This window comes from Mizuhopecten yessoensis, unplaced genomic scaffold (assembly GCF_002113885.1).
Source record: "Mizuhopecten yessoensis strain PY_sf001 unplaced genomic scaffold, ASM211388v2 scaffold10479, whole genome shotgun sequence".
In the NCBI taxonomy this organism is placed as follows: domain Eukaryota; kingdom Metazoa; phylum Mollusca; class Bivalvia; order Pectinida; family Pectinidae; genus Mizuhopecten; species Mizuhopecten yessoensis.
In genome coordinates this window covers 1,018,587-1,043,910 of record NW_018408567.1, presented here as the reverse complement: position 1 = coordinate 1,043,910, position 25,324 = coordinate 1,018,587, and the positions used below count along the sequence as shown (strand labels likewise).

At 36.7% G+C, this 25,324-nt stretch overlaps 1 protein-coding gene across 2 annotated transcripts; it reads right to left on the bottom strand.

Moving 5' to 3' along the window:
* Positions 1 to 126: 126 nt before the first annotated feature.
* LOC110460789 (coiled-coil domain-containing protein 18-like) lies at positions 127 to 25,304 on the bottom strand. Of its 2 annotated transcripts, none has more exons than XM_021513939.1 (29): positions 24,855 to 25,304; positions 22,458 to 22,656; positions 21,874 to 22,068; positions 21,512 to 21,621; positions 20,780 to 20,908; positions 19,719 to 19,815; positions 19,392 to 19,513; positions 17,986 to 18,089; positions 17,216 to 17,388; positions 16,676 to 16,836; positions 16,149 to 16,285; positions 15,640 to 15,860; positions 14,588 to 14,839; positions 13,668 to 13,802; positions 13,341 to 13,535; positions 12,712 to 12,879; positions 11,656 to 11,798; positions 10,714 to 10,877; positions 10,030 to 10,127; positions 9,305 to 9,520; positions 8,974 to 9,090; positions 8,484 to 8,627; positions 7,882 to 7,961; positions 7,027 to 7,144; positions 5,875 to 6,018; positions 3,438 to 3,650; positions 2,556 to 3,123; positions 1,885 to 2,008; positions 127 to 993 (listed from the first exon to the last, which is right to left on the bottom strand). In XM_021513939.1, exons 1-29 carry the CDS (start codon positions 24,968 to 24,970, stop codon positions 903 to 905), a joined length of 4,734 nt encoding a protein of 1,577 aa, XP_021369614.1. In that variant the 5' UTR covers positions 24,971 to 25,304; the 3' UTR covers positions 127 to 902. The 2 variants fall into 2 exon arrangements, with proteins under 2 accessions (XP_021369614.1, XP_021369616.1); XM_021513941.1 differs by having other exon boundaries at positions 17,986 to 18,086.
* Between the last annotated feature and the right edge of the window lie 20 nt (positions 25,305 to 25,324).

Genomic DNA, 25,324 nt, shown 5'->3' with positions numbered 1-25,324 from the left:
TAGTTTGATCCTTAAATGTATATCAAAAGGATCTCGTGGTCGAATAACAGTAAAATTGACTGGCTTTGAAGTAGGGTGGCGCTCCTCTGTAATCTTCAAAGGTATCAAGTTAGCGATTGGTCAGGTTTTTTCACCCGACACCAATCAAATGGCCAGCTGTGTGCCTTTAATTTTGCTATGACATATTGCAGGGCGCCAGAGAACATTAGTGAGCCTAACCCATTGAGGATGGGGTTTTCTGGCATGGGTGAGTATGGAGTTAACCAAGGTGAGTAAGGGCTGACGAGGGAATAACTCATGATCTATCCTGTCTTTTTCTACTCAATTTTCCACCCAAGTGTTATAATCTTGCAGTTTTCAAATACTCTGGCTTAAACAACATCAGAAATTTAGTCATGCACATTTACTTTCTCCCAGAAACTGATGTTGCTGAGTAAAACAACCATTCCTTATGAGACCAACTTGTTGCCTATTGTGTTTTTTTGTTGATGACTTCATAAAAGGCGACACGATAAACTGAACACAAACAATACAACGGAACACAGAACTGTATATGATGTAACCCGTCTTGTCTTAACACTTTGGCCCCCCTCCCCTACCACCAACAACCCCTTCCACAGCACTGCTAGGAAAGACTTAAGTCTGACAACTTGTCAGCTCAATATGATGCAAAATGCAAGCTCTTTTACACTCTTTTTACATTCATGATTTCTGTTGTATTTTGGAACCTCCACCAAAACACAGCACAGCCACAGTCATATATACTAGTAAATTTTCATTAAGTATTAACATATATGCTATTATAGTTTTAAACAAACAATTCATTTTTAAAAATGTCATTTGTCCTGGTTTTCATTCACTCCTCACTCGTCCATACACCTGAAGCATCCTCCATTCTTCCTTCAATCATCATCATCCAGACACTGAAGCTGTTTGTCTATCAACTTTTGACGGATTTCATTGGCTCGTAGCCTCTCTTGAAGTTCTTGCATGCTGCAAACATGAAATAAGAAAATGGAACTTAATTAAAATTTTACATGGTAAACACACTAGTTTCATGCTTATAACAAATGTATCTCAATGAAATGGAACATTATACATTAGTCAAATCTTTTAAAGATGTAAATTAGCTTTTAATTTAAGCTGTAAAGAAACTATTGAAATACCTGGTTCAATTATCATTTTTTTTTTAAATCCTTCTATCTGAACATACAGGTACACATATTTCATGTTATAGTCAGAGAATGACAAATATAGAAGAATTGCTGGAACACGGACTTTGAACCGTGACCTCTCACATCTAGTTCAAGTTAAGTCTTGCATCTGTCCTTCCACATCAGTAGTAACCTTGGAATTTATACAGGCCAAGTTAGATCATCAACTAAAGTGACTCTGGTCTAACTTAGGGCCTGTTTGTTTATGCGGAACAACTGGTATGTCAGTTTTTAAAAGTAACTTTTTCAGGTATAAATCCTGGCGGATCTGAAAAAATTTATGCAGGCCTTGCAAGGCTTTGTCAAGGCTCGCCAGAAGGCAGCATTAGGTTACTAGGTCCGACCTTATTTTATAAACGAACAACTTTGGTCCGACCAGTTCAACCGTTTGGATCGCGATAAACAAAAACGGCCCCACTCGAATACAGCCAACCTCACTTTGGTGTGTCATACACATGTGTACTTAAAAGCTGTGGTGTGTGCATGTCAAAATGACAACAGTTCAACCTATGATTGGTTTCCTCCCACACTTAGACCCCCCAAGCGCTAACATCCGGGCCAATAAGAGTGTTTAATATAAGTTGAAATAACTTGTTTCATAATTGTTGTAAAATAAATAAAGTTTATATTAGATCATGTTGGGTCAGTATATATGCAACCTTTGACCTACCATTGTTCTGGTTCCATCTGACCTTGAGCACGGTCATTGAAATACTGGTCACCATACTCTGTATCCATAATGAGCTGGTCATCTGCAGGACTCTGACCATACATCATCATGGCTGTAGTGGGCTCTACAACAGCGAGGTAGGTAATGAATGGTCAAAGATCACCTGACACTACCCGGTAATCTAGTCTCCAACAGGCGATTGTTAAGATTCGGGTATAATTCATCACGATATTATTTTTAATCATAATTCATTCTATCATTCAGAACTGTGGAAAATCTATATTTTTGAGTCTTTTTACCTTAATTAGCATCTAGGACACTTGAACTAGTACTATATTTTGGAACCACAGAGAGTCAGAACGGAGGGTATATTCATCTCGCTTATATCATTTCAATAAGTTCCCAGAAAAGGAAAAGGGCTCTTATAAGGGCAGGGGGGCTATTTACAGCAAGTATGATACATAGATATGCAATACTTTTTATCCATCATCAAAGTTTATTGATCATGTACCAGAATTCACCAAAATGTCATTGTCTTAAAAGAATATCCCAAACAATGTTCGATAAAAGCAAACATGGACAGAACAATCACATCTGTTTTGGGATACCATGTATAATAAATTATCAAATTTGTATACATATCAACATCCTTCAAAAAAGCATCAACATACCCTTCTCAAATTCTCCAGGAAATTGATCTGATTGCCTCCCTTTCCTCATAGGTGGTGCTTGTGTTTGACTACTCGGAACAGGTTGACCTTGTGGGAATCTCTGATGCATGTTATTTGACCTCTGACCTTGGTTGTATGGAAGTTGATGAATACTGTTAGAATCGTTATAGTTTAACTTTCTTACAGGTCCATGCCCATTGCTATTAGATGCAACATCAGTTTTAGTATGTTGGTTTTGATTGGTTATAGTCACTTTTTCCATACGATTTGACCTTGGTGGATCTTCAAGGTCAGACATAACTTGATCTTGTTGAGGGATATCCAACTCTTCTGAATTTCCACCATCAGAGTGCTTTGGTTTGGTTTGATCAGACGAGCGAGGAAAAACATTCAACTGATTTGGATCATCTGATTCAGAATCTAACTTCCCTGAAAAGCTTGACATCATCACAGAGCTTTGAAAGACAGAACTAGCCCTATCACCTTGGAAACTCTCTATTGATCTTGCTGCAGCCAGCGACCTTTCCATCCCAGAGATTCTGGCTTGTAATCGAGCAATCTCAGCATCCTATGGGGAAAATGAAACTACAATATTACTTGTATTATCTGTTTTCAGGGCAGCACTTATTACATGTTATTTAAGTAAAGCTACTTTGTATAGCCAGGAAAAAAAAAGAATTATTCTATGCACAAACTGCTGAGATTTATTGCCAGAGCAAAGTAACTGTACTGTGAAATTTTGAACATGGCATTAAAAAAGCCCACTCGGCCTGTATTACTCATCTGCTTCTATTTTTTATGAACAATAATATGAAAGTTTCTGCTAGTCGCGAGACCACAGTGGCCTGGTGAGCTACATTTTAATGGAAACCATATATCTACCTTAATAATAAGAGACTCATTTGCAGCATTGACAATTTTTTTCTTGGCGGCCATCTCCTGGTTGATGACAATGAGATCCTCTTGAAGCTTCTCAAACTGCTGTTGGTAGTGAGCCTCTAGGTCCTGCAGCTGTGTCGCCTTCTCCTCAAGTTCTACGACCAGTTGCTTTTTGTCCGAGGATACATCTTTCGCTTTTTCTTTCATCACATGTATCTGTTCGAGTTTGATAGTAAAATTGTGGATAAAATGTGTGTAAGGAAATAACAGCATGCCATATGTTGCAGATAAAGTGCATATAGTATAGTAGTAGAATACTTGTATGTAGTATAGTAGCAGATTTATTGTATGTAGTATAGTAGCAGAATAATTGTATGTAGTATAGTAGTAGAATAATTGTTTGTAGTATAGTAGCAAAATAATTGTATGTGGTATAGTAGCAGAATAATTGTATGTAGTATAGTAGCAGAATAATTGTATGTACATGTAGTATAGTAGTAGAATAATTGTATGAAGTATAGTAGCAGGATAATTGTATGTAGTATAGTAGCAGAATAATTGTATGTGGTATAGTAGCAGAATAATTGTATGTGGTATAGTAGCAGAATAATTGTATGTAGTATAGTAGTAGAATAATTGTTTGTAGTATAGTAGCAAAATAATTGTATGTGGTATAGTAGCAGAATAATTGTATGTAGTATAGTAGTAGAATAATTGTATGTAGTATAGTAGCAGAATAATTGTAAGTAGTATAGTAGTAGAATAATTGTATGTAGTATAGTAGCAGAATACTTGTATGTAGTAGTAGCAGGATAATTGTATTTAGTATAGTAGCAGAATAATTGTATGTGGTATAGTAGCAGAATAATTGTATGTAGTATAGTAGTAGAATAATTGTATGTAGTAGAGTAGCAGAATAATTGTATGTAGTATAGTAGTAGAATAGTTGTATGTAGTATAGTAGCAGATTTATTGTATTTAGTATAGTAGCAGAATACTTGTATGTAGTATAGTAGCAGGATAATTGTATGTAGTATAGTAGTAGAATAATTGTATGTAGTATAGTAGTAGAATTATTGCATGTATTATATAGTAGTAGAATAATTGTATGTAGTATAGTAGGAGAATAATTGTATGTGGTATAGTAGCAGAATAATTGTAAGTAGTATAGTAGTAGAATAATTGTATGTAGTAAAGTAGTAGAATAATTGTATGTGGTATAGTAGCAGAATAATTGTATGTAGTATAGTAGTAGAATTATTGTATGTATTATATAGTAGTAGAATAATTGTATGTAGTATAGTAGGAGAATAATTGTATGTGGTATAGTAGCAGAATAATTGTATGTGGTATAGTAGCAGAATAATTGTAAGTAGTATAGTAGCAGAATAATTGTATGTAGTATAGTAGCAGTATTATTATATCCAGTATGTGTGATTGTCAGTACATTGTGGATCAAAACAGTACACAGACCACAAAAACATCAAAATCAAAATCATGTTCTGAGATAATTTTGTATGTTGAAAGTAACCTTTAAAGTCACTACATAGTGTTTACCAGGAAACGCTCACCATAATTTAACTTTCTTAGCGAGGGCAAATTCATCATGCACCCAATATTAATGACAGCATACCAGGGGCCTGTTCTTTCTTGGAGACCAAACAGTTCCTCTATTTTTGAAATGTATGATTTCAGGGATAAAACCTGATGGTTTTAGAAATGTTTATGCAGGTCTTGAAAGTCTTTGCCAAGGCTCGGCCCAAAATAACATGAAATCACTAGGTCCACTGCTATTTCATATACAAACAATTCTGATGCAACTAGTCCAGTGTTCTCCCCAGGCTGTTTTTGCAGCATGGCACCATGCTCCTAAAATGTCTTGCCATGCTGTTATCCTAGATCTTCTCTGCTATATATTCATAGTAAATCTAAAGTTACCATGCTGCTTTGATTTTACACAGAGTGCTGCTTTAACAGAAATATTGAAATACCATGCTTCTTTCTAAGCATTCTGGGGAGAACACTGTAGTCCAACTATAATTGGAATGTAATAAACAAAAGTGGCACAGGATAATATTCATAGTGTTTTCCCTATGAAGGGTGGAATTAAATCTTGGGTGAAATTACTCTCTACGGTATATGGATAGCAAATTTTCCCCATGGAGGGCAAGATATTATCTTGGCAATTTACACTATATATGAATAACTAAACATTCAGACTTTTTCTGATCTAACTTGCATGACAATCTCTTTTTTTCCTGATTGATGATACATTTAGATTATTGATGGGACTTGTACATATCGATGGGACTTGTACACAGCAACAAATTAAAGCAGCTAGGGATGACACAGTGATATGCATAGCTTAGTTACAACTTTATCCGTTATTATCAGGTATTATCATTAAGAGTTGCATTTCTTTACAAACATGTATAATTACCTGCTCTTCATATGTTTCTGTAGTCTGTGCTAGCTCCTCCCTCAGATTGATGACCTCCGACGTGACCCTAGCCTCTGCCTTAGCCTCGCGTGCCTTGCTGGCCCCGAGCTCTTCTGCCAGACGTGCTGTATTGTTTTCCTTGCTCTGTAACAGAGTGCTATATAAGACTTTGTACAAATATACATTCCAAACACATCTAAGGTGTAACTTGATTTGGAACTTTCTAGAAGTATATCAAAGGCCATTAGGGAACAAGACAGATTGTATTTGCTGTATCTACTCAACTACTCAGTTCAAACAAGGATATAGGGTACTATTTTAGAATAAATCTACACAATTTGAGAAATTTTACCAAGCCTTCTGAATTTATTTTTCAATATTCAAAACTATGAATTTGTGTGATTCGATACAAGGTAAGCGAAAGACAGAACTTTTCATATTATATATTATAAACATCAGGTACATACAATTGTTTTCCTTTAAATCTAATTGTTATATATATGGTATATATCATATTATAACCATCAATAGAATATCCGGAATTAACCGTTTTTGTGTATTATGGTATTCCGTCTCCGTATCTTGTTTCTATGTTTTGTTGATTGACCTCCTGTTTCCGGGAATAAAATGAGAAGTTGAAGAGTGAAGTTGTTTCGATTCATCTCTTGATAATCCTCTCACATCACAAACCCAGTTAATAATTATAGCGTCAATATATGACTAACACTATATTGACCTGTGTATGTACCCAATGTAAGGCACTTATATGCATAACAGGGATGTAACTCTACCAGGTAAAATAAACATCTGGCATATGATGTTAAAACTTCACAAATATGCAAACTCAGTTTCAGAATAAAAGTGCAAAAATTTCTGTCATTACAAAAAAATCCTACTATCCATTTTCATCTCTTATAAGATTACTCAACTCATTCACCCCTACATATTGAAACTGGGCTTGCTCAGTCTTTGATTTGGTAAGGTTCAAATGTGACTTTAGGGGTGAATATGTTAAGATTCCAAAGCTGTGAACAAAGGCTTAGGGAAATAGACATTTGACAAAATAAGAAAATTTGAAAAGCTGTTACAGTTGATCAAACACTGTACTACTCCATAAACGAGAACAGGAAAAAGAAAGGTTGACAAACAGACCTGATGCTGAGCCATTTCCTCCTCCAATTCTCGAGTTAAACGTTCATTTTCTCTTGATGTCTGCGACAACTGTCTCCGTGTTGACAAAAACTCAGCATGCTGCTGCTGAAGCTGCTCTCTGCGATAAAAACCAAGAATACAAGTCATTGATTGTACGAAGGTGAAGATGCTATTTAATCAATCAAAACTAGAACACTTGAACAAATGAACAATAAAATAGCCAGAAAAGGCAGATCTCGTTTATTAGAAATGTGACAGATCATGTTTCACACAAAGTGTTGTAATTTCAGTGAGGAAAGGTCCAACATGTTTTATCAGCAGTTTAAAGGACTCCCTAAGACATACTTCATTCATGACTTATACCTACTTGCTATGTTATGACTTATACCTACTTGCTATGTTATGACTTATGCCTACCTGCTATGTTATGACTTATGCCTACCTGCTGTGTTATGACTTATACCTACCTGTTGTGTTATGACTTATGCCTACCTGCTATGTTATGACTTATGCCTAGCTGCTATGTTATGACTTATACCTACTTGTTTTGTTATGACTTATACCTACCCACTGTGTTATGACTTATACCTTCTTGTTGTGTTATGACTTATACCTTCTTGTTGTGTTATGACTTATTCCTAGCTGTTGTGTTATGACTTATACCTTCCTGCTGTGTTATGACTTATACCTACTTGTTGTGTTATGACTTATGCCTATCTGTTGTGTTATGACTTATACCTACTTGCTGTGTTATGACTTATACCTACCTGCTGTGTTATGACTTATACCTACCTGCTGTGTTATGACTTATACCTACCTGCTGTGTTTACCTGTTGGACAACCTGTTGGACATACCTGGTAAGTCTGAGCTCTTGTGTGATTTCCACATTCTCCTCTTTCTGTTCCTCCAATCGCAGCTTCTGTCGCTCCACTGTCTGTACATAGGAAAGGAAAACACCACTTTTTATGTCATAGGCATTAGCATCAGCTTACAATGGGGACGGTTATTTTACAAAGTATTTTTGTTTTATAGCACTAGATGGTATAGATGGCTTTTGACACAAAAATGGTTTATCACTAGTAGATCATCAATGCTCAATAGCCTCACCCAAAGATTACTTCAGAATTAAAACAATTCAACAATTGAGAGCGTACAAAGCCTTACTCCCATTGAGCAGTTCAGTTTGCAGGTAACGTGATGTGATATACATTACATTTATGAAGTTTCAAGTGACCTTGACAATGGCCAAGTAGACCTGTGTGGTATCAGAGGTCTAAACCAACTATATTAGCCACTAGGAAAGTACTGCAAGTGCTTGAAAATTCCACTTCATAACCAAAAACTCAGTAACAAAAGTATTTTTGGTCATTAGGAGACACATATACTATTCATGAGACACATATATACTGTTTATGAGACAAGTATGAGTACAGTACAGGTACAAGGCTGAGCATACCTTCTGCAGCTCTTCCAGTGTGTTGGTTTTAGATTGCAGTTCCATGAATTGTCGCTGGGACAGCTGGTCGGCCTGCTGGAACTGTAGTGCCTTCTCCTTTAGGTTGGTCTGGGTCAACTGTAATCTGTCATCGAGGTCAGAAATCTAACCCCGAAAAAGTAACAATAATCGTGATTTAGAAATTCAGTTGAAAACACGAACAGTACCATTTGCTATCGACAGAATCATGATTCTAACATATACATCTTTACTAGTGAGTAACATATCAATTAAACAAACAGAAACCCATAAGAAAACTGCAGTTTAGATAGAGATAAACCATCAAAAATACCAACATGTGAAAAAGGTAGAGCGACGTCCAGACAAAAAGAAAGTTGTAGGTAAACAACAGGGTAACTACAGTAAAATTTCCTGTTTAGTGGTGAAAAAGTTATGTTTCTTTTGACTAGCAGTTGTTTCCACACCTGTATAAATGCATGGTAGCAAGTACCTGTATGGTGCGTTCCTTGATCTCACTCTCGTACTTGATGAGCTGGCTGTCCAGCCGCTGTATCCGCTGTTCCATCTCGCTGTGGAGCTCCTTGATGTTCTGGTTCAGCTGTGTTACCTGTAGAATTAACAGTGATATCAACTTCATCATAAACCCTTTCACCCTATGTAACTTTAGTAGACTCTACCATGCACTGATGTGTCGATTATGGTCTACAGTGGTGAAAGGGTTAAGAGGGTTAGAGATTATGTACAAATACAGTTTCTCAAACTCATAGCCTTATATTACTGTTGTAGCCCCCACTTACTTACTTGCTGTAGCACTCACTAACCTGCTGTATGCGGTGTTGCAGCTCAGCTTGGCGGTCCTGAAGGGCATGGCTCAACTCCCCTACTTCTCGTTTGCGATCGTTAAGTTCCTCCTGTGTTTTCCTGTGGGCCTCCTTCATATCCTCCATCATCTCCTGCTTGGCTTTGAGTTCGTACAAAGTTTTCTGTAACTGTGCCTCGGCATCAGAGGCACGGATCTGGTCCTGCTCTGAGGAAACCTGTATAGAACAGCAAGTCTCGTCTTAGATTGAGTCTTCAATCAGGCAAATGTGACAGTCTCTCTGGATCTTTAATATCACATCAGGCAGATGGGAAGGTCTTCCATTAAACTTACTCTGTAGTAGTTATATTTACTGTGTAGTAGTTATATATACTGCTTACAGGTTATATTTACTGTGTAGTAGTTATATATAGGTTATATTTACTGTGTAGTAGTTATATATACTGCTTACAAGTTATATTTTGCAGTTAATTTATTTTTATGTTTAATATAGTTATAACACATTCATTCACTTATTTACAAAGAACAATAAAGCTAAGAGTAGAATTTTATATTGTGAAATAAAATGACCACAAAAGTTTGCCATGATATGTACAACACTGTAAAATAAAAAAATAAATGAGCCTGAACCTATGCTGATCATAATTATAGAACTTCAGTTTCTACAAACCTGCCACTATGTAACTTGTTACAGCCTGATTGGACAGAAAAGTTCTCCCACATTACCTGTAGTCGCTTGATTTCAGCATCAAGTTCACCCACCAGTTGCATCTGTTGTTGTATGTCTTCCTCTCTCTGTTGTATCTGGTCCTCAAAATCGTTAACTGTTGTAGAATGAGAGATGAAAAGAAAAAAATTACTTGTCGAAAGAATTTTCAAAAACATTTCAAGAAATGTTGGAAAGGTTATCAATAGTTAAAAGACTTAAATCAATTACAATTTTTTACATTTATCCTAAAATTTCTTTCCATTTTTTTTGCTGTATTATATAAATTATTTTTGATTATAATAAAAATAATTTGAGGTTCTTATATACCGCTTTATCACAACGTAGTTCGTAGGTCGTCTCAAAGCGGTTCACAAATTACTATCCGTGGTTATAGGGCCTTTGCAACCAGCCAATATCTTTCTCAGCTCCCTGGGGAGCATATAACCGGTGCTGCTATTTCGGTGCTCACAGCTAGCATTCTACGATTCTAGCACTGCCCAACCACATACTTATTTACAGCTGACTAGACTTGAACAAGCGGAGTAAAGTATCTTGGTCAAAGATACAACACAGTGCCGTGACTCAAACCCGCAACCCTTCAGTCACGAGTGCGGCGTGCTACCACTAGATTACCGTGCCTTCCATTCACATATGCCAAAACAAATGACTACAGCTTTAACAGAAGAAAGGAGAAGACTTACTTATTTCTATTTTCTTCTCTAACTCCACCCTGAGATCCCGGACGTCCTTCTCCAGTTTAGTCACACGGTAAGTCTTGCTGTCACTGCTGGTTTGTTCGTCCTGAATCTGGTTCTCCAACGTGCGTATGTCAGTATTGAGGTGTAGTTTTTCCTCCTCATACCCTCTGAAATCAATGTTGATAAATTAGCATTCTCATCTCTCTGGATAAAAAAAAACACACAAAAAATACAGAAAAATTAAATGTAAATTATGTGTATTTGTATATAAAGTTACCTATGTTTTACATACACCTCTCATTAGAATATTCAGTGACTCGTTACCTCAAACTTTAATGGACAAAAAAGCAATACTAGTGCAGTACTTATTTGAAGATTTGAACACAATTAACCCCGATGACTTTGAATATGAACAAGAATGATAACCCTTCGTCTCAGTAAGCATCAGGTCAAATAGCATGACTGTAATTAAGCTTCATGGTTCACTCAAGGTCATTTGAAAGTTTCAGGAGATCTGACTCCTTTGAGCATAGGTCAAGGTCATTTATTTGAACAAATTTGATAGTGTAGTAGTTCATTAATCCAGCAATTAGCTGCAGGTCAAATATCATTACTCTAGGTCTCATGGTGACTAGAAAAGGATATTAAAAGCTGTTTTCACTTTTGACTTCTGTAAATATGTCAAAGTTATTAATTTCACCAGATGTGATTGCTCTTCACCTGAGCAAGATACAAGGCATATATATCATGACTCTAGGCCTAACTGTTCTTAAAAATTGTATTAAAAAAAGAATTGAAGCTGAATGGCAGTAGGTAATGCTATAGAAGAAACTCTCAGAAATTGAGAGATCGGCTAAATTCATCCCAAGAAACACTTGTGTTAATTCATCCCAAGAAACACTTGTGTTAGATTCCCTTCAACTACTGTATTTGATCAAACCTTACTTGATAGTTTGTTGTAGCTGAGTGATCTCCCCTGTTTGTTCCTCGATTCGCTTACAAGTCTGTGTAAGTTTTTTCTCCAGCGATTGTGTTTCTGTCATGTAGCGGGCTTTGTCCTCTAACATCTGATGTTCTATCTGGGAAATCTGAAACACATTCAGTGGCGTCAATTACAAACAACTCCTTCTAAATTCTTCACACCTGGAAAGTTATATCAGTCTATCAATTCAACAGGTGACATGTAAAAATGTTAACCCGAAGGTGAGAGGACAAACAAGTATATTTGTAGATGATAAGGCATACCTGTACATAGGTTTACTTGTAAATGAGAGGGCATGGAAGTAGATCTGTGATGGAGCAATCTGATGTAACGGTAGGTCAGAGATCATGCAATTCAGTCTATCTGTAGATATCAGGGTATGGGTGTCTGCTGAGTTTAATCTGTAGATATAAGGGTATACCTGTCTGTTGAGTTCTATATTTAGATATCAGGGTATATGTGTCTGTTAAGTTTTATCTGTAGATATAAGGGAATACCTGTCTGTTGAGTTCTATATTTAGATATCAGGGTATATGTGTCTGTTGAGTTCTATATTTAGATATAAGGGTATATTCAGATATAAGTGTCTGTTGAGTTTTATCTGTAGATATAAGGGTATACCTGTCTGTTGAGTTCTATATTTAGATATCAGGGTATATGTGTATGTTGAGTTCTATATTAAGATATAAGTGTATACCTGTCTGTCGAGTTCTATCTGTGTGTCCTCTACCTGTCTGTTGAGTTTTATATTTAGATATAAGGGTATACCTGTCTGTTGAGTTCTATGATATAAGGGTATACCTGCCTGTTGAGTTCTATATTAAGATGTAAGGGTATACCTGTCTGTTGAGTTCTATGATATAACGGTATACCTGTCTATTGAGTTCTATATTTAGATATCAGGGTATATGTGTCTGTTGAGTTCTATATTTATATATAGGGGTATACCTGTCTGTTGAGTTCTATGATATAAAGGTATACATGCCTGTTGAGTTCTATATTTAGATATAAGGGTATACCTGTCTGTTGAGCTCGATCTGTGTGTCCTCTAGGTCTGACATCCTCGTGGTACTCTGCTGTAACATGGTCTGGTGCTCAAACAGTGTCTTCTCTAGATCTGTGTTTTGTCTCAGCTTCACCTCCAAGTCTCTGTGTGTCTGTCTCAACTTCTGATCTAACTCAACTATCTGTTCACAAAAAGCAAGACAAAATTTTCATCAGTAAAGAGAATTTCTTGAATAATATGATTTTATTCTTGTTCTTAAATATAGCAAAATTTCATATCTTCAATCCCCACTGATGGTTACAATAATACACTAGACAATAGTGAAAGTGTATGACAAAGGTTACACATGGTATATCTGTATGTGTGACCTCCACAATGTTATTCCTTATATTACAGTGTCCTTTTTAGAAGTCATCTATTCCCAAGTGATGGCTTTGCAAGCTGTTTTTTCTAGACAGCTAATATAGATGCATGGTATACAAAAACATTAACATTAGTACGACAATAAAATCATACACAATTTTCTTTAATAATGATGCATTCGGTAATAAAATGATTTCCTTCCTCTCAACTTCACAATAGGAATTTTGCTAACTTTTAAAACCAAACATTTATTTGAACCTGGACAATAAGAAATTCTACCTTTTCATCCTTGTACTGGAGCTCTTTGTCAAAACGTTCCTTGGAATCCTCCAGGGCCTCAATGTATGTTTTTACTTCTTCCTTACACATCAGAAGTGCAGACTCAAGATCTCTGATCTGACTTGTCCCCTCATTTGCCTGTAGCTCTAATTGCTGCAGCGTTCGCTGGCTCTGTCTCGTCTTCGCATCAAGTTCCTGTGGCGGAAAAACAGGTGAATTTTCATTTTGGTTCAAACTTCATTGGCAGTTATAAATATGCATTCCCTAATATTATCTTGTGAAACAGAACTATCAAACTGTCGGGATTCCCTGTTTTTGTTGCCTCACCTGTCGGTTCTGTCTGAGGAGTTCCTCCACCTGCTGTATGTGTTGTGTTTTCTCCTTCGTCTCCCGCCTCAGCAACCCTAACTGTGACTCTAGCTCCTCAAGGCGATTTGTCTTCTTCTCCAGCTTCTGGGTCAGCTATCATCATCAAGGTCAATATTTATTAATTAACATTTTGAAAGTAACACTTTATTTGATAAATAAGTATTACCTATCAGTCTAAAACTCAGTGCAGTTTTGATACGTGAATAGATACAGTAGAACCATGTCATAGACCAATACAAATATTAAATCCAGATACGTGTATATAGCGAAGAACTTTGTAAAGGAACTTTACAAATCTAGAGACAAATGTTTTTACAGTAGAACCTTGTTTTTGGACTATCAAAATCTTTAGTTTAAAAACATGTATATTTATATGCAATAGAAACTTGTTGTTGAACCATATAAATCTCTAGTCTTGATACTTGTATACAAACTAATTAAAATATATCATGGGACAATACAAACATGTACTGTAGTCTTGATACGTATTTCTGCTATTTTGTATGTTTTGTATCAATGGGGGGAATTCAGGAATTATTTTCATTGCATGCATCACAAACTGATCTAGGTGAACAAATATTGTTGAAAGTTTGAACAGAAAATTCAAAATAGAGAAAAACACCTGTGACCACCTTTGCTACAAATTTGTGTCATTGGATTGCCTCTTGTGACATCCCACTGTTTCATATGTTCGAGCGATGTTGTTATTACATAGCTTTGAACATATGATATGTTCAATATCATGGGATACAAATTTTCAGTGCTTGCAAGACAAGGGTGGTTTGGTAATTTCCTCTTTTTTCATATCTCTGACTGTAAACTTTAAAACTTCACCGGCTATAGAATCAATTGACAATGCTGTGATTTAAATGTCTCACCATGTCAATCTGTTTTTCATAGTCTCGACACTGTTCACGGTGAATCTGCTGGTTCTGTTCGGCCAGACTTGAGGTTTGATGAAGTGACTCTTTCTTTCCATGAAGTTCCGTCCTCAATTTGCTTGCTTCTTCCTGGTATTCCCGACAATCCTCCTCCAACTCCCGAAGTTTGCCCACTGTCCCGGACAAAGCAGAAGTCTTTTCATCTAGCTGTTCTTCCAAACTTGCCATCTGGGAAGTCTTCTTTCGAAGCTGTGGAGATAAAACACGAAAATAGGATATTTAATCCTCTACCTGTACACAATATACATGGGGTCTTTTAGAAGACTGAACATCATGAAATATGAAAGATGCTGTCTAAACTCTCAGTCAAACCTGCTCATGTGGTCACCTGTATTAAGAAACCACCTGTGTTAAGAGACCACTTTTTATGTTCCCAATTTGAAGTAATTTCATTGTGAACTGAACCTATATTAAGAAACAACCTGTGTTAATTATATAAAGACAGTTGTTTTTTTACTTCCTCGGGGCAGTCTCTTAATAGAGGTTTGACTGTAATGATAACATTGACCTTTAGAAAAGCTGTTAAAAGGCTACAGGATCAATAACCTAGTGACAATTCATATGTTTATGAACGTCCAAGAAGGCAGCTGTAGCGATTCATATATCAATGACGAAACAAGTTAAATGTTTAAACTTTAACCCCAAATTCTATTGAAAATGTATGGCTTACATCCTCTAGTGATTTTATAAGGTACTTTAATTTACAAAGTCTTTAATAGTGATTATTGTAGATTTTTTTCAGGTGATTCCTGAACATCTTTTTCAAAACAATGATGATCCTGTTGCTAAAAGGAATAGGAGGGAGGTTCTAAAAAAGTTGGTAAGTCCCATAGGGCAAGCAGGACTCAAGGATTAAACTATTCGAAGAACAACTGCTTCATCAGTTCTGAAGCAAAAGTACACGGTTAAACCTTACCAGAAAACTGCTAAGAAATTCAGTGCATAAAATTAACTCAGTTTGAAAATATAAAATTAATTTGTGTTGATACCTCCCGCTCTATGTTGGTGGTGACTGTACACTTTTCGTTGATTTGTTCCTGAAGGTCGATCAGCTGGACATTGTGGTGGTTAACACGGCCCTCCATTGATGTTACATGAGCGTCTTTGTCAGCAAGATCTCGCTGAAGGTCGGACACTTGTTTCGTCTGCCGGGCTTTCTCTATTTCCATGTGGCTTATGACTGCCTCCAGCTCCTGTGCTTTGGTCATTCCTAAAGTTTGAATGAACTTTGAATTATTGATTACGGAACAACAGTTTTAAACAAAACACTTTCTTTCATTTTCGGTATTCTTTTATGATTCACACTTAATTTGATAATATTAATTGCATAATTTTTTCTTAAAACGAACAATTGATGAAGCTGACTGTAGCTGTTGCCATTTATTTGACTGGAAGTCACCACTTTATTTTACAAGGTGTAAATTTTAGCAATAATTCACCCAAAATTTTGTTTCGGTCTGTCTATATTTGCAATGTTTGTGTTAGTTGTGCCACTAACCTTGTTTGTTGCTCTGCACCATGGCAGTGAGTTCTCTGTGAAGGTTCTCAATAACCTGGGTCTGGCTGCTCACTTCCTTGGCCTGTATGTCAGCCTGAAGTCTCTGAATCTCTGCATCTTTCATTGCGAGCCTCATCCTAGCAGAAGAACCAGTATACATTCAATGCTTGTTTTGTCACTAATCCAGTTGCCCTACTATCAAGCAAGTGTTTTGGGGTCCAATGTACTTTTGGTATATTGAGAAGTCCCAGTAAGTCAACTGTTAAACAATACAGTCGGTTAACCCTTTCACCCCTATGTAACTTTAGTAAACGCTACCATGCATTGATCTGGATGAGTCCATTATGGTCCACAGCGGTGAAAGGGTCAAACAGGGACCAAACGTCCCTAGATAAACAAGGCAACACTGTATATACATTAGATACAATTTAGATTTTAAGATCCAGGAACTCAATGAGAACATCTTTATAACAATTAGAATTATACTTTGACTCATTTTTTTTAATACTTCACATTAAATGACCTACCTGAGGTCCTGTAAGATGGCCTGTGCCCCGCCCGCTGAGCCAGATGCTCCAGTTTTGTCGACAGATCGGAAGGAGGTTGAGGCGTTGTCTTTACTGGAGGGACTAGAGGGTTGCACACTGAACATTCCACTGTCATTGAAACTTGTGTTGGCTTTCTGGGACTATCACAGAGAAAAATACAACAAACTTATAACTAGCTTTCATAAATGAAATTTAAATGAATTTATTTTTGACATATTATTGGTCAAGACTAGTATGGTCATTGATATAGATGTGTAATTGTTAGAAGACCTGATGTGTAAGTTGATACTACAAATAGTGATGTAAGGCCTGCACCCTATATTGACCCGGTTTTTGACCCTTGTGCTAGTTGACCTAGTTTTGGAGCTACATTAAGTGTTCCAGATAGGTCAGCATGGTATACAAACCTAGTTTTGGACCTGCTGTGCTAGTTGTTCAAGTTGGGTCAGCATGGTATACAAACCTAGTTTTGGACCTGCTGTGCTAGTTGTTCTAGTTGGGCCAGCATGGTATACAAACCTGGTTTTGGACCTGCTGTGCTAGTTGTTCTAGTTGGGCCAACATGGTGCGACTTTCTTCAATTTCTTGTTGACATGTATTCAGTTGCTGCTGCTGACCATCGATATGGCCTTTAAGGCGGACGTTTTCTCTCCTCAAACTCTCATTGTGCATACTTTCAGACTCCATTTCATCTGTATGTAATAAGGGTTCTATTTGTAATTTAATTAAGAACAAGTCTGCATTATTGTAAAATATGCACACTATCTATTATTAACCACCGATGTGTCAGAGGACAACAAAAAGCATCCTCGAAATACTCTGCGTGTGTCATGCTCTCAAACATTTTCTGCATTCCTGGTTATTCCAGGAATATGTCAGTCGGAAGTTGATAGCTACGTACTGTGTGGATGATACAAATAGACTTATTTGATCCTCTGATGTACATCGAAGAATTGTATGAGCAACAGTAAAGAGGAACGGTAACAGTAAAATTGACTGGCTTGAGGGTGTTGCTCCACTTGAGTCTTCAAAGGCTAGGTATCAGCCTTGCAATTGGTCAGGTTTGTTTAATTTGAAACCAATCAAATGGCTAACTGTGTGCCTTTGATTTTGTCATGACATGGAGGGGGACAGATAACATAACTGAGTGTAACCCCTGGAATATCGAGGATGAACAAAGAGTAGTGGCAAAGATAACCTTATGCAGTCACAGTTATTCTTTTATAGCATGAAGCTTTCCAAACTACAATGACTTATCTGTTCAATTTGTATGACCTTGACCTACTTACTGAGTTGAGTTGTGACCTTGGCCAGCTGTGACCTCAGGTCCATATTTTGATGCTCCATGTCTTGTCGACTATCCAGTTCTACCTCCTCCACCGTCTCCAGTCTCCTGGTAAAGAAAGGTACAACCCTGATTATGTTATCCTATGTCAAACAAAGTTATATTGATATGCATATTCCCCCCCTGAAATAAATGGCATTTCATCACTTGCTGTGAAAGTGGAAATTATCGCATACAGAAATGTTGGTGTCACGAATCTTTTAAACTGATTGCAATATGGAAATGTTCGTGCTATGACACCTTAAACTGATAGGGGAGTGGAAATTTTCACAGTGAGAATGGTTCTGAAATCTACATATTCTATATATCATTATTATAATTTATATATTCTATAAACAAATATTCATGTGAGGATATTTTCACACAAATTAATGGGATGCAAAAAATTGCGAGTATTTCCACTTTTACAGTACTTGACTAATCTGAAAATAGTGATACAGTTTATTTTTCAGGCCATGAAGTTAAACGTGCCATATTTCATACCGACAAACCAGGATGCTGTATTGCCCTAATAGTCAGAGCTCCTGTTTGTTCGGAACTCATCAGTTATCTACAGATCAAATAGAATGTTCAAACTCTCCTAAATATGGATGCTATAGATTTGATGTAAACATAAATATATCAATTTAAAGTTGATCAAGAGATTATTTATAAATACTGGACGTTTCTGTTAAATTGGTAATAATTCCTTTTCGGTGCTGTCACAGGTCTTGGTTGGAGTGTCAACTATCTGGAATATCCCAACACAGAATACTTTGAGTGTAGAGACAATTTGAGTGTGCTGGCCACCGGTTCATATTTGACTGATACTTGTGGTATTCAATTTATCTCCAAAGTAACATTAATGATGTCATATTAGTAGGTAAAATGTTTTAATTATCAATAGGATGTGTGTACACTGTTTACCATTGTAAGGTGGGGACTTTTTATGGACGTTGACTAAGCTATAACAAGTTAAACTGTCGTCAGAATGGCAGAATAATACACAGACCACTCCATGCCAAGAACTGTGAGAATATTTCTTTCAAGGTTGTTTGTAAGAAAAGGGTGGTAACTCAAATCTATATATATCTACTTTAATCACATCCCCTCCATATAAGGGTTCTATAAGTTTGTATGAAAAGTTTTGATAAGGCATGACATCATGTTACATGTACAAATATTGCTAAACAATAGATAACTATTATACACTGTGCTGCAGGTCTGTTAGGGCTGTCACAAGCAGTCACTTTTGATTGTCTCTGGTGATCTGCCGCCAACCCTTTCAGTTTCTGATATTCACGACGGACAGCATCTTCAAGATGCGACTACAAAAAAGTACAGATGTGACAACAAACTTGACCTCCCTACCTGACCTCCTCATGCAGAGATTTTGACTTGGACTGCAGGAGGTTGACTCTCTCCAGCAGATCTCCGCGCTCCTGGTTTGCATGAGCCAGACTGTCTCTCAGGTAGTCCTCAGTGCCCTCCATCTACCAACAGAAGACACAGTTGTATCAGGTTAATTTGATAATCTACAGGAACGAACATACTGCATGGATATAGGTCCCCTGTATCTACATACAGTACAACACAATTAGGCTGCTTCCATATTCTGGTCAAACAGTCAATGTACTTTTTACTTACTATGTACGTACCTCAAAACGGTACAGGGATTCAATAAAATGGTGTATTTACCTTTTTCATTCTCTCCTTGGATTTCTTTTGGTATTCCTCAAGAGTTTCCTGAGCTTCCAAAAAGTTGGACAGAGCCTCATCTCGCTGGCTTTCAGCTCTTTTAAAGAAAACATAGAAAAGATGAATGATTTTCACATGAACCTAGGATCAAGTCATGATCTTTGTTGATGATTTCATTCATCTTAATAAAGAATGAACAGCATTGATGTTGATTTAGCAGCTGGCACCTATAAATACACCAGGGTAGAAATATGCTCTAAATCTCTAGGACCTCCTGGCCTCAGAAAAGTTTATAGTAAAATGTATTTTGTAGAGAAGTAGAGAAGATGATAACACATGCTATTTCAGCCTTGTCAAATGCAATCATAATGTGAGTAAATTGATTTATAATGGCTGTATAAAGTGTTTGTTTTGTTAATCCTACAGTAGTAACCTAAATTAATCGCCTATTGACCATGCTAAAAGGATCCGGTGGTAATTGCTTTAGGCTCCAGTGAGCATGCTTGATGTATACCTGTGGGCTTGTCATCCGGTCCCCTCCCCACTAATTACAGGACCCCAGCTGTGGCAATACGCCTATCATGCAACTGACCAGTGGGGTTATTGCTGGACTTGGGTCAGCCTTGTGATTTAATCAGTGTCAATTTATTGTTTGAAAAATAACCTTCAGTACAATTAACAAGGTGATACGGTTCACAGTTTAAGGTGATACGGGTCAATTAAGCTGATACGGCAGGGAGGATTTCAAACTGAAGCTGATACGGAGCCGTATCAGCTAAACGGCCTGGGGAGAACCTCGAGTCCAGTCATGATCACCAGTCTTAAATCTCCGCTTTATAGTGCAAGGCCTGGTCAGGTCTGGGATGGGGGGTTAAATAATTTCAATTCCTCATGAATAAGGGGGAAGGGCAAATAGGGGGAGGGGTGTTAATAGCAATGAATACGGTTTTAGGATCTCAAAAAAAATCAGTTGATAGGTAAAAACTAGGGTAAGTAGCGGAAGTGGAAGCATATCTTTGCCCATACAATATCTTTAAATCTATAAATAGCTTAAAATGTACCCTTTTCTCTTCTTTCTTTCCTGCGTGATCTCCTCTTTAACTTCCTCTATTTCTTGTTCATGTTGTTTACATTTTTGATGGTAAATGTTGGCCTGTCTCTGGCATTTCTCATACCTCTCCTCTGCACTCCTGAACCAAAACAAAAATTTCATCAGGACGCTTCTTCAAACAAAATGACATTCTCAAAAACAGCTGTTAATTTCAAAACTTAAATGTTTCGCACTTCAGACATCATTACACTTCATTTTGACAAGTGTAGAAGTAACACTAACAAACTGAACCTCATCTATATAACGGCATTTGATTGGATTATACTGATCACATGATGGGGAAATAAAGCATTATGCTTTCTACCTGTGATCGAGTTTCCCTTATTCAGGGTCTCTCTACCTTATTCAGGGTCTCTCTAGAAAAATGACCTGGACCATCTTTTACTGTTGTGTTATTTTTTTTTCTATTTCGTAGTAATCAAATATTTATTGGCCTTGTGGTATGGAAAGTCTTTCTTTGTTTTTCCCAATTCTTTGTTCCCACTCCATTAAGCATGTTTCACTATGGCTTCCCTCTTGTTGCACATGATTAATCTCAGGGAAATCATGTTTCCCTTCCACAAAAGCAATAAATGCATATTGTTTCATCAAAGGTATTGACATCATGAAGATTAACGAACTTTAAGGCAATAATCTATAGTAAGCAAAGGAAGTAAAAGTCTGTTTTAGATAAAACATTTACATTAGAGCATTATCCTGTGCCTCTGTCTCTGCTTGTAGTCCTACGATCTTGTCCTCTAGGTCTGGAATGGATTGTCGGTATTCGTCCAACTCATTGCTTAGTTCTTCTATCTTTGATTAAAAGAAAAGTGTCTTACTACATGACTTATAATGTGGTCATTTGAAAAATGGATGAATGAATTGAAAATTTCTGAAAAGGTACCTAAAATATTCAAATTAACAAAATTGTCATCATACTCACAGTATCCTTACAAATAAAAACCTTTCAGCTTCTTAATTTCTTCCTCCTAGGGTAAATAGGTTGCTGTACAATGCATATAAGAATTCTGACTGATTTCACCCTCATGAACTTTTGACCCCTACCTTGACCCTGCTGCTGTTGACCTCTTGACTGCACTTTTCTATCTCTGCCAGCAGTTTATGGTTCTGTTGAAGCAGTTTCCTGTTTGCCTCCTTGAGGTAGCGGGCCTCCTCTGGTTCTGGTCGATACAGGCTCTGCTGAGGCCGAGGTTCCCTGTACACGCCCGGCTTCTCCTGGCTTTCTGTTCTTCTAGATGTCTGGGAAACAAAGAAATGAATCCTCAATGATAAGACCTTTGAACAGATATAATGTAAAAGTAATGAAATGTTTGTGTTGTGACGCTTCGAACTGATTGTGATGTCAAAATTTTTCCCCCTTGGCAATGGTTCTGAAAATTTATATATCCGATTTAACATTTATCTCTATACAATTTATATACTTGTGTGTGTATATTTTGGCTCTAATTTACTCAACTTTTCTGTAATGGATTTGGAAGCGGCGCTTGTACTTTCAGCACCTCCATAGAATAAGTACAAATTAACATATACAATAAAATAATCATTTACTTCATTACCCAATACCTTTCAATGCACAAGTATGGAAATGTATGATTTCAAAATCACAGGAAAAATAATCACTAAAATACCTGTGGTCTATTTGGCGTACTGGATGGTGGTTGTATTCTTTCAAATCCTGCGTAGGACGAATCTGGAAGAGTTGCCAGTCCTGATTGGATACTTTCCCTATCATCCACATCCATCATCTCCTTATTAGGAAACTGAAGGTGATCAAACATATGGAGCCTCTCGGACATTGGTATACTGGTCACCGAATCAAGGTCATCACTGCAAAGAGCATGTGCATAAAAATATGATTTATGATTTACAAGTCCAAATAAGAGCATCTAACCTTACTATAACCTTACTATATGGTGTATGTAGATTCTGACCCAAGGTTATATACCATGGGCCAGATTGGGGGTTCGATTCAAATCCAGAGGCTTTCAAACTCTAGATTTAGAGAAGACCATATATGCAGCGAATTTTGACAGGCTTTATTGTCTATGATCAATTGTAGTAGATGAAGGGTTTGGAATTTTAGAGTGACAGATTTCTCGTTCTGACTTGCTGCTCCTTTTTAAAGTACCTTAGCACTATTTGTGCATCCTTTCTCCTTATTTGAGTTCTGAATGCAAAATTATTTATTTTGATTTTTGTTTCTTATTTGAGTTCTGAATGCAAAATTATTTATTTTGTTATACATTCAGTGCATTTTTGTAACTTTTGTTTTAAGAGACAGAACATAATATAATGTTTTCAAAAGTCTCTAGTAGAAAAATGATGTAATATTTCTAAAAAATGGTGCAAAATGGTTCTTGGGAATGCTTATGAACAAATGCCACTTCATAATTCAAATCGCTATCACAGCGTATCCTTGAAATTTCAAGGATGCAATTACAGTGACCTTAATAATTGACCTTTAAACTGCAAAAGGTATTGAAACCAAACATTTATAGTATTAGGAAACAAAAAAAAGTGCATAAAAAAGTTTCTGAGTTTTGTGATTTTTACCATGGCCAGCCAACTTCAGCTAATGAACAGTGACCTTGACTGTAAAACCTGAAAATGAACATGAGTGAATGCATGGAAACCAATTTCCTATCTTAAGTACCAATGGCTTTTAATTTTGACCAATAGATCTGAAATGAGGTATATGTTTTACAGGCAATCAGGAACTTAAGTTACTGCACAGAAACCAATTTTCAATTTATGAGCACTGGATGATGACATTGACTCTTGGCCATCTGATCATGCAGGGATAATCTTGGCGGCACCATGACCCCTCAAAACTGAAATTGACCCCTCCATGTTCCAATTTTCTTTAAATTTTACAATTTACATAGAATGGCCCCTTAGTTTTGATATTAACTGCTATTACTTCTGTAAGCTACGATAACATATAGTTTCTGACGACAAGACAATTTTTATATATAGCATCGTCAGAGCTACGAACCAGTCTTATGTCAACTAATTGAGCAAAATTGAAAGTGTCCCAATCTGTAAATTTACATATAATTCATGCTTCATATGAGGACATAACAAACCCTTACTAATAAAATAACTTAGCCAAGTTCGTAATGGGGGGTAAAAATGACCGCCATGACAGATCGCGCATGAAGTCATCACAGTTATCCGTTTCTGTATATATGGCCTGCACGGCCAAAAATAGTATTACTACTGATGTTGCCATGTTTACTTCAAATTCCATTTAGGTCATGCATGACACCCACATATAGACATCTGACCTAAATTGGAAGAGAGACAAAGTTTCGTACATGGCAGTCAATTTAGATTTTAATTGCCGTTCTACTTCAACTTGATAGTTTTAGGCAGAGTTTAAGTTTGATTAACACAAGAGATCAACAGAAATAGTTCATAGACATACTACAAACCTATTTATGGATGCGGACCAATGTGCTAAATCAAGTTATGCTAAAATTGCCCCGGTGTGATTCACATCGGGCTTGCTCCATTACAATTAAGGCATGGGATCAATTTAATAACCAGTCGGGTGTTAATGAGAAAGTTCTAGGTCTACCTTAGCTTTTTTAAAGTTATAAGACTTGTTAGATTTGTATGTGGTCGACCAGATCTGCAAACGCATACAATATCATATGTAGCATGACATTTCTTTGACAAGACAACTGCTTGTGAAACCACGGATTTAAATCTAATTCTGAGGTGAAACATAGTAAAAAAAATAGTAACCTTTTCAATATATTCAGTTGAAACAACCTTGGGGCAAACTGGATTTAGGGCGAAACAACCTTATGTGCGAATGGGATTTAGGGCGAAACGACCCGGATCCAGCGCGGAACTGGACTGGGTAGAATAAAAAATAAAAGTGAATGCTTGACAAGGGGTCATCATGTACCCGAACCCGGGTTGTAGATGGTGTTGTCTTCGAGGACTAAAACCTAGATTTACATATTTACAGTCAATTTAAAGCTTATATACATCTTTAAAACATCTGGGAAACTTACTCGTCCGTTCTTTCTATTTTTGACAGTTTGTTCAGATGTCTCTCCGTCTCTCGCAATCTTCTTCGTAGATCCTGAACGTTCTGCATCAACAAAACCTGAGGTTGACATTCATCCATATTGAAATTGTCTGTATCTATTATATCAATTTAAAATTGGCCATTTCAAAACCGGTCAAATCGGTTCATGCATGGCTCTAAGCACGAGAACCCAATGTTTATCTTCTGAAAAGTTGAAAACATGCTGCAACATGTGACTCTGGAACGAGAGATGTAAACACTGGTTCACTGACACAATCACATTTCAAAAGTTGTTTGAAATGGTTAAAAAAATAACCGGAATTTAAACATTAAAGATCAAATGACGACATATCATTGAAAACAATTCTGGCATCAAACATCAACTTGGATTCTGGACAGAAACGAAAATAGAAGATGAAGCCGCGTTGTGATGCGATTGGCGGATTTAAAAAT